The sequence below is a fragment of the Asterias amurensis genome, chromosome 19 (assembly GCF_032118995.1).
Source record: "Asterias amurensis chromosome 19, ASM3211899v1".
Taxonomy (NCBI): Eukaryota; Metazoa; Echinodermata; class Asteroidea; order Forcipulatida; family Asteriidae; genus Asterias; species Asterias amurensis.
The window spans coordinates 10,648,312-10,660,070 of NC_092666.1; the positions used below are offsets into that span (position 1 = coordinate 10,648,312).

The following is an 11,759-nucleotide window of genomic DNA, read 5'->3' on the forward strand; positions in this document are numbered from 1 at the left end:
ACCATGGAGGTACATGAAATACGGGATTCCGAACTAGTACGGTCGTAGTGTCGGTGATCCACACAAAATAACTCAAAATGGTACATTTGTAAAACTTCGGCAGCTTCGTCAACTATCCACGATGATGGTACATTGTGCACAATTTCAACCATGGTAGAGGTTTTTTTAAATAGCTTAACTGAATGCTGCTGTCAAAATTTGATTGTTTTCCCTTTTTACAATTTTCTTGAAACGTGATATATAAATCTATTTATTTTTCATTTTTTGTGTGAAGATGCTATGTTACTGAAAATGGGGCTTTATGCAAAATAATACTCTTTAAATCCCAAGCTTTATTTGTCGACGATTATTTAATGACATCATAACCTTTTTAAAAACATGTTTTTTTTTACTTCTTGTTCTTCTCATTTTATAATCATCAACGACAGGGAGTGACCCACAAGAAACGTATTACATGTCAACAACAACAACCAAACGTGAAGAGTGTTCATGTCCTGTCTACTGTTCCTCTATAATGTTTAAAATTTAACAACAGCAAATCCTTTCAACTACATTAAATTAAATGAAAACCATTCTCTCCAAATATTTTGTGCAATTCTTTTGAAATGTTTTCAGGACAAACTGTGTGACTACCATTATGTGTCATCTTCTGACAGCTAAATTTGGTTAATATCTTCATGTAATTAAAAAAAAACTTGATCAGTTTTATAATACAATTTGTTTATATTATTTTTGGTGGGTAGGGTAGAGGTCTTGAATTATGTTACAATGGTTACTGAAAAATAAATAAAATGGCTCAACTTTAACCCCTTGTCTACGATTTTGTAAAGGTAAGTTTGTAGACCATTATAGAAAGGATTAGTTAAATGATTCACAGTATCAGACACTCGCTTTTCAGGTTATTTTGAACAGAAAAAAAGGTATTAAGATGTACAAACACTGACGACGAAAAGACGTGTGTAGATGCGATCGACTGGTGATACGTCGTTTACACAGTACACTCATGGCGGACATGCCGCAAAACTCAACAGTTTTGAAACTTCGTTTTACTCTGACCTTCGCTTCGAACGCATTAAAATTAAATTGGCTGCTCAGTTGCCGAATTTGGCCGAGAAAACCTATTTTAATTTGGTGAGAAGTTTCTTTCTCAAATACACGTTACTTCAAATGAAGCCGTTCTCACAATGTTTGGCCATGGAGGTAGAACACCTTCATGGTTTGATACAACCAACAGCTCTAATTGCTCCGTACAAAATAAGTTGTTATGCTGACAATTTAAAATGTAAGGGCAGTGGACTCTATTGGTAATTATCAAAGACTAGTCTTTGCAGTTGGTGTATCTCAACATATGCATAAAATAACAAACCTGTGAAAATTTGAGCTCAATTGGTCATTGAAGTTTCGAGATAATAATGAAATAAAAGACACCCTTGTCACACGAAGATGTGTGCGTTTAGATGGTTCGAGACCTCAAGTTCTAAATCCGAGGTCTCGAAATCAAATTCGTGGAAAATTACTTATTTCTCGCAAACTATGGCACTTCGTAGGGAACCGTTTCTCTCAATGTTTTATACCATCAACCTTTTCCCATTACCCATTGCCAAGTAAGGTTTTATGATAATAATTATTTTGATCAACTTCCAATAGTGTTCACTACCTTTAAAGTAATTACCAATAATGACATGGCCAGTGCATTTTAATACCACTCACCCGGTATCCCCGGAATATCAACAAAATTTAAATAATGATTTAGAATAAGAACTTCATTCTTCATTATGCGTTCAAAATGAACTTTAATCTGATCGACTAAGTCATTTTCACCTTATCCTGGCGTTTACACGAGTCGCGTAAAACCACAATGCAGACCCTGCAAACAAGAAAGAGCAACCCCGAAACTACAAGTAAAATGGCGCCAAGGAACGCATACACATCAATGAGATTATTCTGTATCCATGTAAGATCAGCTGATCTCGGACGAAGATGCTCCCCGCCATATTTGGTCACGTGACTTATCCAAAACGCAGCTTTATCAGACGGAATGAGGAGTTGATCACGGAGCATTCGGGAAATGTGTTGCGCCCTCTCGTGAAATCTGGAAAAGAGAAATTACAGTTGACACCATTCAAATTAAAAAAAGTTTCTAAACAGTAAAATTAAGGAATTTGAACTTAACAATAAACGGTTTAAATCTATATAAACACACAGGGCGAGAAGAAAAGAAAGACTAGTCCCTGTCTTTATACGCAATACAGGCTTTGGTTTTACATCTCAAAAATTTCATTGGACAAACGTGCATGCTATGACGTAAACTATGACGCATTTCTGTGTTGTGATTGGTCCGAGGTAATACGTCAGGTTGCACTTTCGACCGTCTGCACGCAGCGTACGTGCGCATAATGTTGTGTTCATCATGTAAGTGTTCTTTTGTTCACTGTAATGCAGGTGTGTGTACATTAATACCGTTTCAAAGGTCAATGTACGGATCCGGACATCCGCCCAATGTTTTGTTTAAGGCGTAATGTTAGCCTTTGGAACGCTAGGTGGCAGCATAGTTACCAGGTAAATTGCCATTGTTTACGTAGTTGTGAGCATGCACAAAATTCCCGAAAACAATGGATTTACCTGGTAAGTCTGCTGCCACCAAGCGTCCCAAAAGCGTCTCACATTCACGAGACTCGAAGTGTGACGTCAGATTTATAGGCTACTGAGGCTTTATCTGATTTGGCGGCCAATGATGCGGCTACGACAACTCCCTACCAATTAGCGCCTTGATCTGAGACTAATATAACACTCGTACCTCGGTTCCTTGATAACTTCAGTAATAGCTTCAACTAAAACATCTTCATTCATCGTCAGGATGTCCAGCTTGATTGCCATCCCTTTAGCTTCGGCCCGTTCCATGTTGTCAAATTGATCACCAAAGAGTGGGATACCAACCACTGGTAATCCGTACCATGCCGCTTCGTATAGACCATTCAAGCCACCGTGGCTTAAAAACATCTTAGTGTGTGGGTGACCTGTAACAAAGTGAGGAAAATAATAAAATGAACAATTTTGGAGGCAAATCGTACACTGTACAAAAATCCCGTAAAATTTACGGTCAATTTATTTACCTGGCAGCTAGTAAACTTTACTGCGGAAGTTTTGTAAATTGTGCCTTGAAGGGTTAGTTTGCAAAACTTCCTCTGTGAAATTTACCGCCTTTTACCTGGCACCATAGTTTTTTTTCTTTTTTTTATACAGTGAACCGGGGTGTCCCAGGCAATTCTGTCCGCCGTAGTATTATGATGAAAGAGGGCGCTAGCAGAAGAAGTTTATACACGATTCGCCATTGGGGTGGGGGGGGGGGGCGAGGAGACACCGAATCTCCGGGATTGGGGGGGGGGGGGTCAGAATATCATGTCACACCGGGTAGCTGAATCGCTGTTCCTCGGCTTTAACGTTACGATGTAAAAGAGCCGGCCACATCGGCCACAAAGTCCACGGAGCACAGTAGAGATCAGAAGTGTTTTAATGGTTTCGGGAAGGGAACTAGAGGGTCTGGAGAAAAAACTATTTGCATATAATTGAGAACCAAAGGCACAATTCTAGTCACATATTAATATGGCCCCAGCCGAGAATCGATCCAGGGCCACAAACGGTAAGTGGCACGCTCTACCCACTATTTTGCCACTGTATTGAGTTTTAATAACTCACTTTGGCAACGATTCAAATAACTGTACTATTTCCTTATGAAGTATGCAGCTGTGCAAACAGTTAACTATATTATTTGCTATACCTCATACATATTCATGACCATTCATCATAACGTGCCAGGTGTGAATTGTGCTAAACTACCAAGCGCGCACGTGAGTACTAACTCAAGGGGTAAAAATTAATGCGCATGAAAAGTAATAGCCCCCCGAGAGCTATTCTACTTGTCATGCGCATTACCATTGTGCAACGTCATCCCCGGGCGCTATTCTACTTGTCATGCGCTTTACGATCGTGGTACTGTTGTACACACGCACGAACATCGCTCTAGTGCCATCCATCGCATGAACAAACTCATCATGGCTAGTTTTATTTCACAGTGACGTAATTTCCCCTTGCTCCAAACAAATGAATTATGTATGAATTATAGTCAAACAAGTATAACATGGTTTATTTCGGGTGACTAGTCGATTAGCTCCCCTCGGTATTGGGAGTTGACAAACTATAGTTGCTGATGAGGCGAATGTCAACTTCCAATACCTCGGGGAGCTAATATCGACTAGTCACCCTCAAACCATGTTACACTTGTATAATACTTTAGTCTACTAGGGGCCGGGATTGTGTGTGAAGGGGGGGGGGGGGGGGGTTGTAGGATGTTGTGTTTAAAAACCTGTAATAACGTAATACAAGTAACCTTTTACGCGTAATTAGAAGGCGCCTTACTTTGTGGAACCCTATTGGTCAGGCATACAACCTCGAAAAGTGGAACCCCATCACCCAAGACTTTGACACCGATTACAAAAAACCCGCTAGCAACAACACACCACAAAAGATACACAACTCAAACACAACAAACACTAAACATACCCATGACCTTCTGCTGTGGCATCCATGTTACGGTTTTGGTGTTATTTCCGATTCTTATTCGAGAATTGTCACCAGAAAACTGCCAAAGCACTCGCTGTGGTAGCCTGGCCAATGCGTTGGCAAACATCTGAGCTTGCGCAGACTCCATCTCGTTTACGTGACCTCCAAGCGAGAAGAGGACGACGCCCTCATCGTTTGCACCATCTAGAAACTCTTGTAGATCTTCTGATATCTATGTATACAATGTGTAATGGAATAACTATGACATAATAACAATCTTTAAGTTTCTCTCAGCTCCCTGGGGAGTATACGACCCCGGAGCCAAGTGTGATGCCGCCATAAGTTGAGGGCGGATCTGTGTATGACTGATGAGTTTTATTACGGTAAATTTAAGGCAGGCATAGTAGATGGAGAGGGTGAAGGCTAAGATTATAGAGCGCCGATGGAAATCGGGCTGAAATGTGAAATCCCACTGGACGCCATTTCGGCAAGTAAGGCTGTGTCCGAAACGACGACTTCGGCTACAGCTACGTCTAGATCAGCGCGTCTACCAGTGTTGAAGAATAGCAGACCCTCGCGATCTAGCCGTAGCTGTAGCCGAAGTCGTCGTTTCGGACACGGCCTTACTCTTAGGATACAACAATTATAGATCAGTGCAGATCAGTGCAGACAATGACTATTCCTATCAATGGGAAACAAAACATTCTGAAATGGCGCCCATGCGTATTTCACGTTCTAACAATAGATAAAGCTTCAGTTCCGCATCTTGCGCCTACGGCGCTCTACAATCTTTGGTTAAAGACACTGATGGACAACTATTGGTAATTGCCAAAGACCAGTCTTCTCACTTGGTGAGTCTCAACAATATGCATTGAGCTCAACTGGTCGTCAACGTTGCGAGATAACTATAAAGAAAAAACCTTGTCACACGAAGTTGTGTGCTTTCAGAAACTTGATTTCGAGACCTCAAAATCGAATTCTGATGTCTCGAAATAAAATTTATGGTGGAAAATTATTTCTTTCTCGAAAACTACTCCACTTCAGAGGGAGCCGTCTTTTCTCACAATGTTTTATACTATCAACCAACTACCAATAGTGTCTACTGCCTTTAAAGAACCCAGAATAATTGGGGGGGGGGGGGGGGGTGGGCATATTGAATTGATTGAGGCTACAAATTGCTTCATTTAATTAGCACAATAGTTGTTAAATCCACAACGTTTTGGGACCCAATCTTCCTACCTGATGTTCCGACGGTATACCCAGCATAGGCGAGGCAGTGAAGATAACATTCGGCGTTAGAGGGCGGGCTAGGTCAAGTTCAAAGGACACTGTGAACAACAAGAGTTGCGCCTCGGCCAACATGTCTACCATGCTCTTCTCTGGACTAAGATCATAAGCCTCTTGGATTGTACGGTATTTCATCAACATTTGGCGTCGGGCGAGCATGTGGACGCCGTACAAATAGCAATTCTTCAGGCGCTGAAGGAACGTCATCCTGTCGGTCAGACCGGATTGGCGCTCCGGGATATAGGCTGGATGGCTCGGTAAACCATACCTAGTTGTAACAAAATAAACGGTTTAGATTATTACTGAACATTATGATATAATTACAGCTTTTATCAATATTGTAAATGTCATGTATTGCAATTGACCTTTATCATGCTATCTCCATCTTGGTCATGTTCCTAGTATCAACAACAATAATGAATGCTAAAAAAATCATTTTGCAGTTAGGAACCAGACTTTTTGTTTTTCCAGCCTCGGTTTGGTAATATCGATAACAATGGGAGAAATTAAAGATGGCTGCACCGTAATTTGCGATATATTAGTCAAGATTGTTGTTGTGTTTCAGGAAATCCAAGGCCCGATAGTTTGATAACTTTTCTACCAATCGGTAGTAATTGTAATAATAGCATCATAGAAGTTTTATTCTGAATGGGATTGAATGGAACATACACACCAGTCACTAAAAGTTGTCTTGGTCTATTTGTTTTCCCCCAAAAGAGCTGCGACAAAATTAGGTACTTTTAACCGTGCACGGTAATTGCGAATTTCTGTAACACTGGGTGCGTTCGTTTAGCTTCCCTGGGTCGACCCCGGTGTGGTGGCGGCTTTTTTCCCAGGACGAGTGTGTGCAGATAATTACTCACGTTCGTCCTGGTAAAAAAAACGCCACGCACCGGGGAGCTAAACGAACGCACCCACTATAGACGATGTGACTTCTAACGTCGCACGGAAGCCATAACATGATTCGCGCGCATACCGCCGGGCAAAACCTTTGTGTTTTGGCAGCCAGCTCGAAAGTGTATGCAATTTTACCATGACCACGTGTCTTTTTCCCGACGAAACATGGCGTAGAACCCACGACCCAGTGTCCATAGAGCAGAATTGCAAGGGTCGTGGGTTCGAAGCCCGCCCGAGTAACATGCCTGTGATATATATTTTTTTTTCACAGGACTCGGGGAAAGTACTGAGTATACAGTGCTAACACACATCAGTGTATGGGTAAAAACCAAAATGAATATTCTTTATCCGCAAATTAATTAACATCTCTTATAATCGTTGCGTACCCGCTGCCGAAACATAGGACTCGAACTGCCTCCATAGTTACCGGGCAACATCGGTAGTCTAGTTGGTAAGACACTGCTCAAAGGGTCGTTGGTTCGAATCCGACCCGAGTAACATGCATGTGATATCTTTTTCACAGGGCTCGGAAAAGTATAGACTTGTGGACAAGTCGTTAATGGTCCCACGCGGTCCCACGGGATTACTGATCTCACGCGAACTGCTGGTTGCCCTACTTCTTCTCCAGTAGAAACTCGGCACCATTAACGACAAGTCCACAAGTCTAGTGGAAGTACTGAGTATACAGTGCTGTTATGGGACTACTTTTCGTATGATGGCGTAGTAATATTATGAATACTAATTACGTATGGGGTAACGTACTTAGACCAGGGCGCGGCCTATGATCGCCTGTAGCCGTTAGCCTGGTCTGGGAGGTTGGAGTCTTCGTCCTTAAAGGAACACGTTGCCTTGGATCGGTCGAGTTGGTCTTTGAAAAGCGTTTGTAACCGTTTTTTATAAAATGCATATGGGTAGAAAGATGTTGTAAAAGTAGAATACAATGATCCACACAAACATGCCTCGAAATTGCGTGGTTTTCCTTTTACCTCGTCGACTAACACGTCGGCCATTTATGGGGGTCAAAATTTTGACTCCCATAAATGGCCGACCATGTTAGTTCGCACAGTAGAAGGAAAACCACGCAATTTCGAGGCAAACTTGTGTGGATCATTGTATTCTACTTTTAAAACATCTTTCCAACCATATGCATTTTATAAAAAACGGTTACAAACGCTTTTGTTTTGACCAACTCGTCCGATCCAAGGCAACGTGTTCCTTTAATTTACCTAAGTTGCGTAAGTTAAGTTATTAAATAAAGCTATTGTGTTCTCAAATAAGAAGTCTCACAAGCCTGTTTTATTTGAAGTTCGGTACTAGTATCCCGGTAGGCTGACAAAGCCATAATAGTGCTAACACACATCGATGTATACATGTTCATCGGTGTATGGGTACAAACCAAAATTAGTATGAATTTATCCACTTACCACATTCCCTTAGCAGGACTAGAACCGAGTCCACGAAGAGAAAATCTTATGCCTAGTATCTTAGCGAGTAGAGGGTTGCAACTGCTTAAATCGTCCCCGACCAGCATGTCAAACTTCTTTTCTCTCAGACTGCTTATGGTATCATTATCACCTAAGAGACTTTCGCATTCAGTCGGGAAGAATTCGTGCGTAGCACTTTCGTTGGATGTAAGTTTCTTCCGCCATACGTATAAAACTATGCGGAAGATACTGGACATATCGCCACGTAGACTAGCACGGGATAACTCTCGTAAGTTTTCCACTCGGTCGTTCTCTGTAAACTTGGACTTATGCACGGTGAAATCAAACAGGGAGGCATCGCTGGCGTTCATCCATTTTGTACAGCTGTTGCTGAGCAGAAACGTGACGTCATGACCTCTTCGGACAAGGGCAGCTGCAATCTTGGTACTGGTTAGGTGGTGGCTACCTTCGTCGGCGGCGGTGTAAAATAGAAACTTAAGCTTCTTTGGGGGACGTACCGTCTCCATGGAGTTTGCGTAAACAACAATGAAGGCGAGGACTATAGCAAACTGAAGGTGCTTCCGGCTGGAGTTAGCCATGGTGATGAGAAATTGGCTGTTGAAAACAAACAGAAAATGAAAATAGGTAATAAATCAATATCATATTGTAATGAACAGACAAACACCCCCTTTGTAGTTCTTAAAAGGCACCGGACACACGGTATTGTCAAAGACCAGTCTTCTCACTAGTTTGTGTATCTCAACATATGCATCAAATAACAAACCTGTCAAAATTTAGACTCAATTGGTCGTCGAAGTTGCGAGAGAATACTCGAAGTAAAAACACCCTAGTCGCACAAGTGGTGTGCTTTCATCAGATGCCTTAAATTCGAGAACTTGGCCGGCTGAAAAAAAAAACATTTGACACCACGGCATACTTTTTATACCGTTGTTGTTCATGCGTAAAGATTTTTTGTACAATTTACAGGTATCTATGAGTTCAGCGCTGTGGAATCTCCACAATTTTAACTAATAATACATCCAGTTTTTTTTTAGTACATTCATGATCATCGGAAACACTAGTTTCATACCAGTAATAAGTACTGCCCGCACATTTAGATACATTATGGAAGAAAGATATAATATATGATATATTTTATTTCTTCCTTCAGGAGTCAACCTCACATCATTACTTGCATGTACCATCGAAGGAATAATAACCGTCGATGGTACATAACAAGTAATGTGTGAGGTTGACTCCTGAAGGAAGACACACAAAATCAGACATTTATAAAATGTTTTTTTTTTCATCAGGAGTTAAATATATCCCACATTTTTACTTACCTTTTGAAGGCTTTACATTCACCTTTATCTTTTCGTCAAGAAATAAATAAAAGCGAAGGGGTCCAGTCAGCATAATATTATACACATTAAAGACAATAAACACTATTGGTAATTGTCGAAGACCAGTCTTCTCACTTGGTGTATCTCAACATATGCATAAAATGACAAACCTGTGAAAATTTGATCTCAATCGGTCGTCGAAGTTGCGAGATAATAATGCAAGAAAAAAAACACCCTTGTCACACGAAGTTGTGTGCTGTCTGATGCTTAGGTCTCGAAATCAAATTTGTTGAAAATTACTTTTTTCTCGAAAACTACGTCACTTCGGAGGGAGCTGTTTCTCACAATGGTTTAATACTATCAACCTCTCCCCATTACTCGTAATCAAGAAAGGTTTTATGACGATAATTATTTTGAGTATTTACCAATAGTGACACCTTTGGTAGTAATCACAGTCAAAGACCATTATTTCCACTTTAGTGTATTCCAAAACATGCATACAATTAACAAATCTGTGAGAAATTTAAACTCAAACTGGTCATCGCAGTTGCAAGAAAATAATGTAAGAAAACCACACTTGTTGATAAAAACTTGTGTGCTTTCAGACGCCCAAGCTTAACTTGCCTGAAGTTTTTAAGAGAAAATGACCTCTTTCTCGATGTTTTTTTTTATCATATAGCTCTCCATTAAAGCCATTATACACTTTCGGAACAGAAAAAAAAAGTTCACAGATTTACAAATAACTTACAGTGTTTACAGAAGGTTTACAAAGACTTCTCTTGAAATATTATTACATGAAATGATTTACTTTTTGAGAAAACACTAAAATAATTATCAATTCTCGATCTCGAGAATCGAGAATTACGGATTTGTTTAAAACACAATGTCATGACACGGCGAAACGTGCGGAAACAAGGATTGGTTTTCCCGTTATTTTCTCCCGACTCCGATGACTGATTGAGCCTAAATTTTCACTTGTTGTTATTTTATATATAAGTTGTGATACACGAAGTGTGGGCCTCGGACAATACTGTTTACCGAAAGTGTCCAATGGCTTCAAAAGATTTGCATACAAGTTATGAGCATTGCATCTTCCAAACACTATAAATATTGCTTAAAGGCAGTGGACACTATTGGTAATTGTTTAAATTAATTATTAGCATAATACCTTTCTTGGTGACGAGTAATGGGGAGAGGTTGATGGTATAAAACATTATGAGAAACGGCTCCCTCTGAAGTGCGTTAGTTTTCGAGAAAGAAGTAATTGTTCACGAATTTGATTTCGAGACCTCAGATTTAGAACTTGAGGTCTCGAAAACAACCATCTAAACGCACACAACTTCGTGTGTCAAGGGTGTTTTTTTCTTTCATTATTATCTCGCAAGTTCGATGACCGATTGAGCTCAAATTTTCACAGGTTAGTTATTTTATGCACATGTTGAGATACACCAACTGTGAAGGCTAGTCTTTGACAATTACCAATAGTGTCCACTGCCTTTAAAACAAAAAGAAACCACAAACTTGTAAAAGGCCCTCGCGGTTCCGCCACTCGACTCGCTCGAGTGATCTCGCCTTCAATTCTACATACCTGAAGAAGAAACACAAAGGTAGCGTTTGAGTTGGCTGGCTGTTGAAACAATGTTCTCTTCAAGACATCAGAAAAAAAAGAATGGCTTGCTAATGTTAATGGACCTTCGGTGTGGCTACCTACCAGTTCGGTAATGTTGAACAAGTAATGCATAATGTCTCAACTGCTGTTCCATGTTGGAACGCACTATAAACTTGCATGAAACAGTCGTGATTAAGAAAAACACAAGGCATAATACCCCCCACACAAAAAAAAAATAAAAATGAATATTAAATAAACAAGGGGCCAAACCCATAAACATGTGTCGGTGGTTTTTTTTTTATTGTAACAACATACGTACAGAATTGATCATTATTGTTATAAGGAGATTCTATAAGCAACAATATTTTACTTCCGGGCGTCTGTTTTTTTTTTTTTTTTTGCGGGGGGGGGGGATTGGATTTCGTAGAAGAAGCAGGATACTATGCTGGTACTACCTTGTTTAGTTAGTCTGCTGGACATTGACTAGTAAAACAATTATCTTATTGTTAAGCCCGGTTCATACTTCCTGCGAATGCGAATGCGAAGCGAATTTGACGTGAATTTGACGTCACACCCTCCTTTCGCAGCGATTATTCGCAAGGGAGTAGAGCAGGGGGCAACTGCTGCGAATTGTTCGTT

The 11,759-nt window shown here is 40.4% G+C and overlaps 1 protein-coding gene across 3 annotated transcripts; it reads right to left on the reverse strand.

Moving 5' to 3' along the window:
• Positions 1 to 205: 205 nt before the first annotated feature.
• LOC139951750 (UDP-glucuronosyltransferase 2C1-like) lies at positions 206 to 11,266 on the reverse strand. 3 transcript variants are annotated; one of them, XM_071950817.1, is made up of 6 exons: positions 9,512 to 9,531; positions 8,169 to 8,783; positions 5,800 to 6,115; positions 4,561 to 4,792; positions 2,798 to 3,017; positions 206 to 2,092 (listed from the first exon to the last, which is right to left on the reverse strand). In XM_071950817.1, exons 2-6 carry the CDS (start codon positions 8,765 to 8,767, stop codon positions 1,807 to 1,809), a joined length of 1,653 nt encoding a protein of 550 aa, XP_071806918.1. In that variant the 5' UTR covers positions 8,768 to 8,783; positions 9,512 to 9,531; the 3' UTR covers positions 206 to 1,806. The 3 variants fall into 3 exon arrangements, with proteins under 3 accessions (XP_071806918.1, XP_071806917.1, XP_071806916.1); XM_071950816.1 differs by lacking the exon at positions 9,512 to 9,531 and adding an exon at positions 8,953 to 9,020; XM_071950815.1 differs by lacking the exon at positions 9,512 to 9,531 and adding an exon at positions 11,100 to 11,266 and having other exon boundaries at positions 207 to 2,092.
• Positions 11,267 to 11,759: the final 493 nt, after the last annotated feature.

Excerpts from the sequence above, each read along its gene's own strand:
- LOC139951750 (XM_071950817.1), bottom strand. The coding sequence starts at position 8,767 with ATGGCTAACTCCAGCCGGAAGCACCTTCAGTTTGCTATAGTCCTCGCC. Across the intron at positions 6,116-8,168 it reads AGTCCTGCTAAGGGAATGTG|GTATGGTTTACCGAGCCATC; the intron begins GTAAGTGGATAA and ends TGTTACAACTAG. Across the intron at positions 3,018-4,560 it reads GCCACAGCAGAAGGTCATGG|GTCACCCACACACTAAGATG; the intron begins GTATGTTTAGTG and ends ACTTTGTTACAG.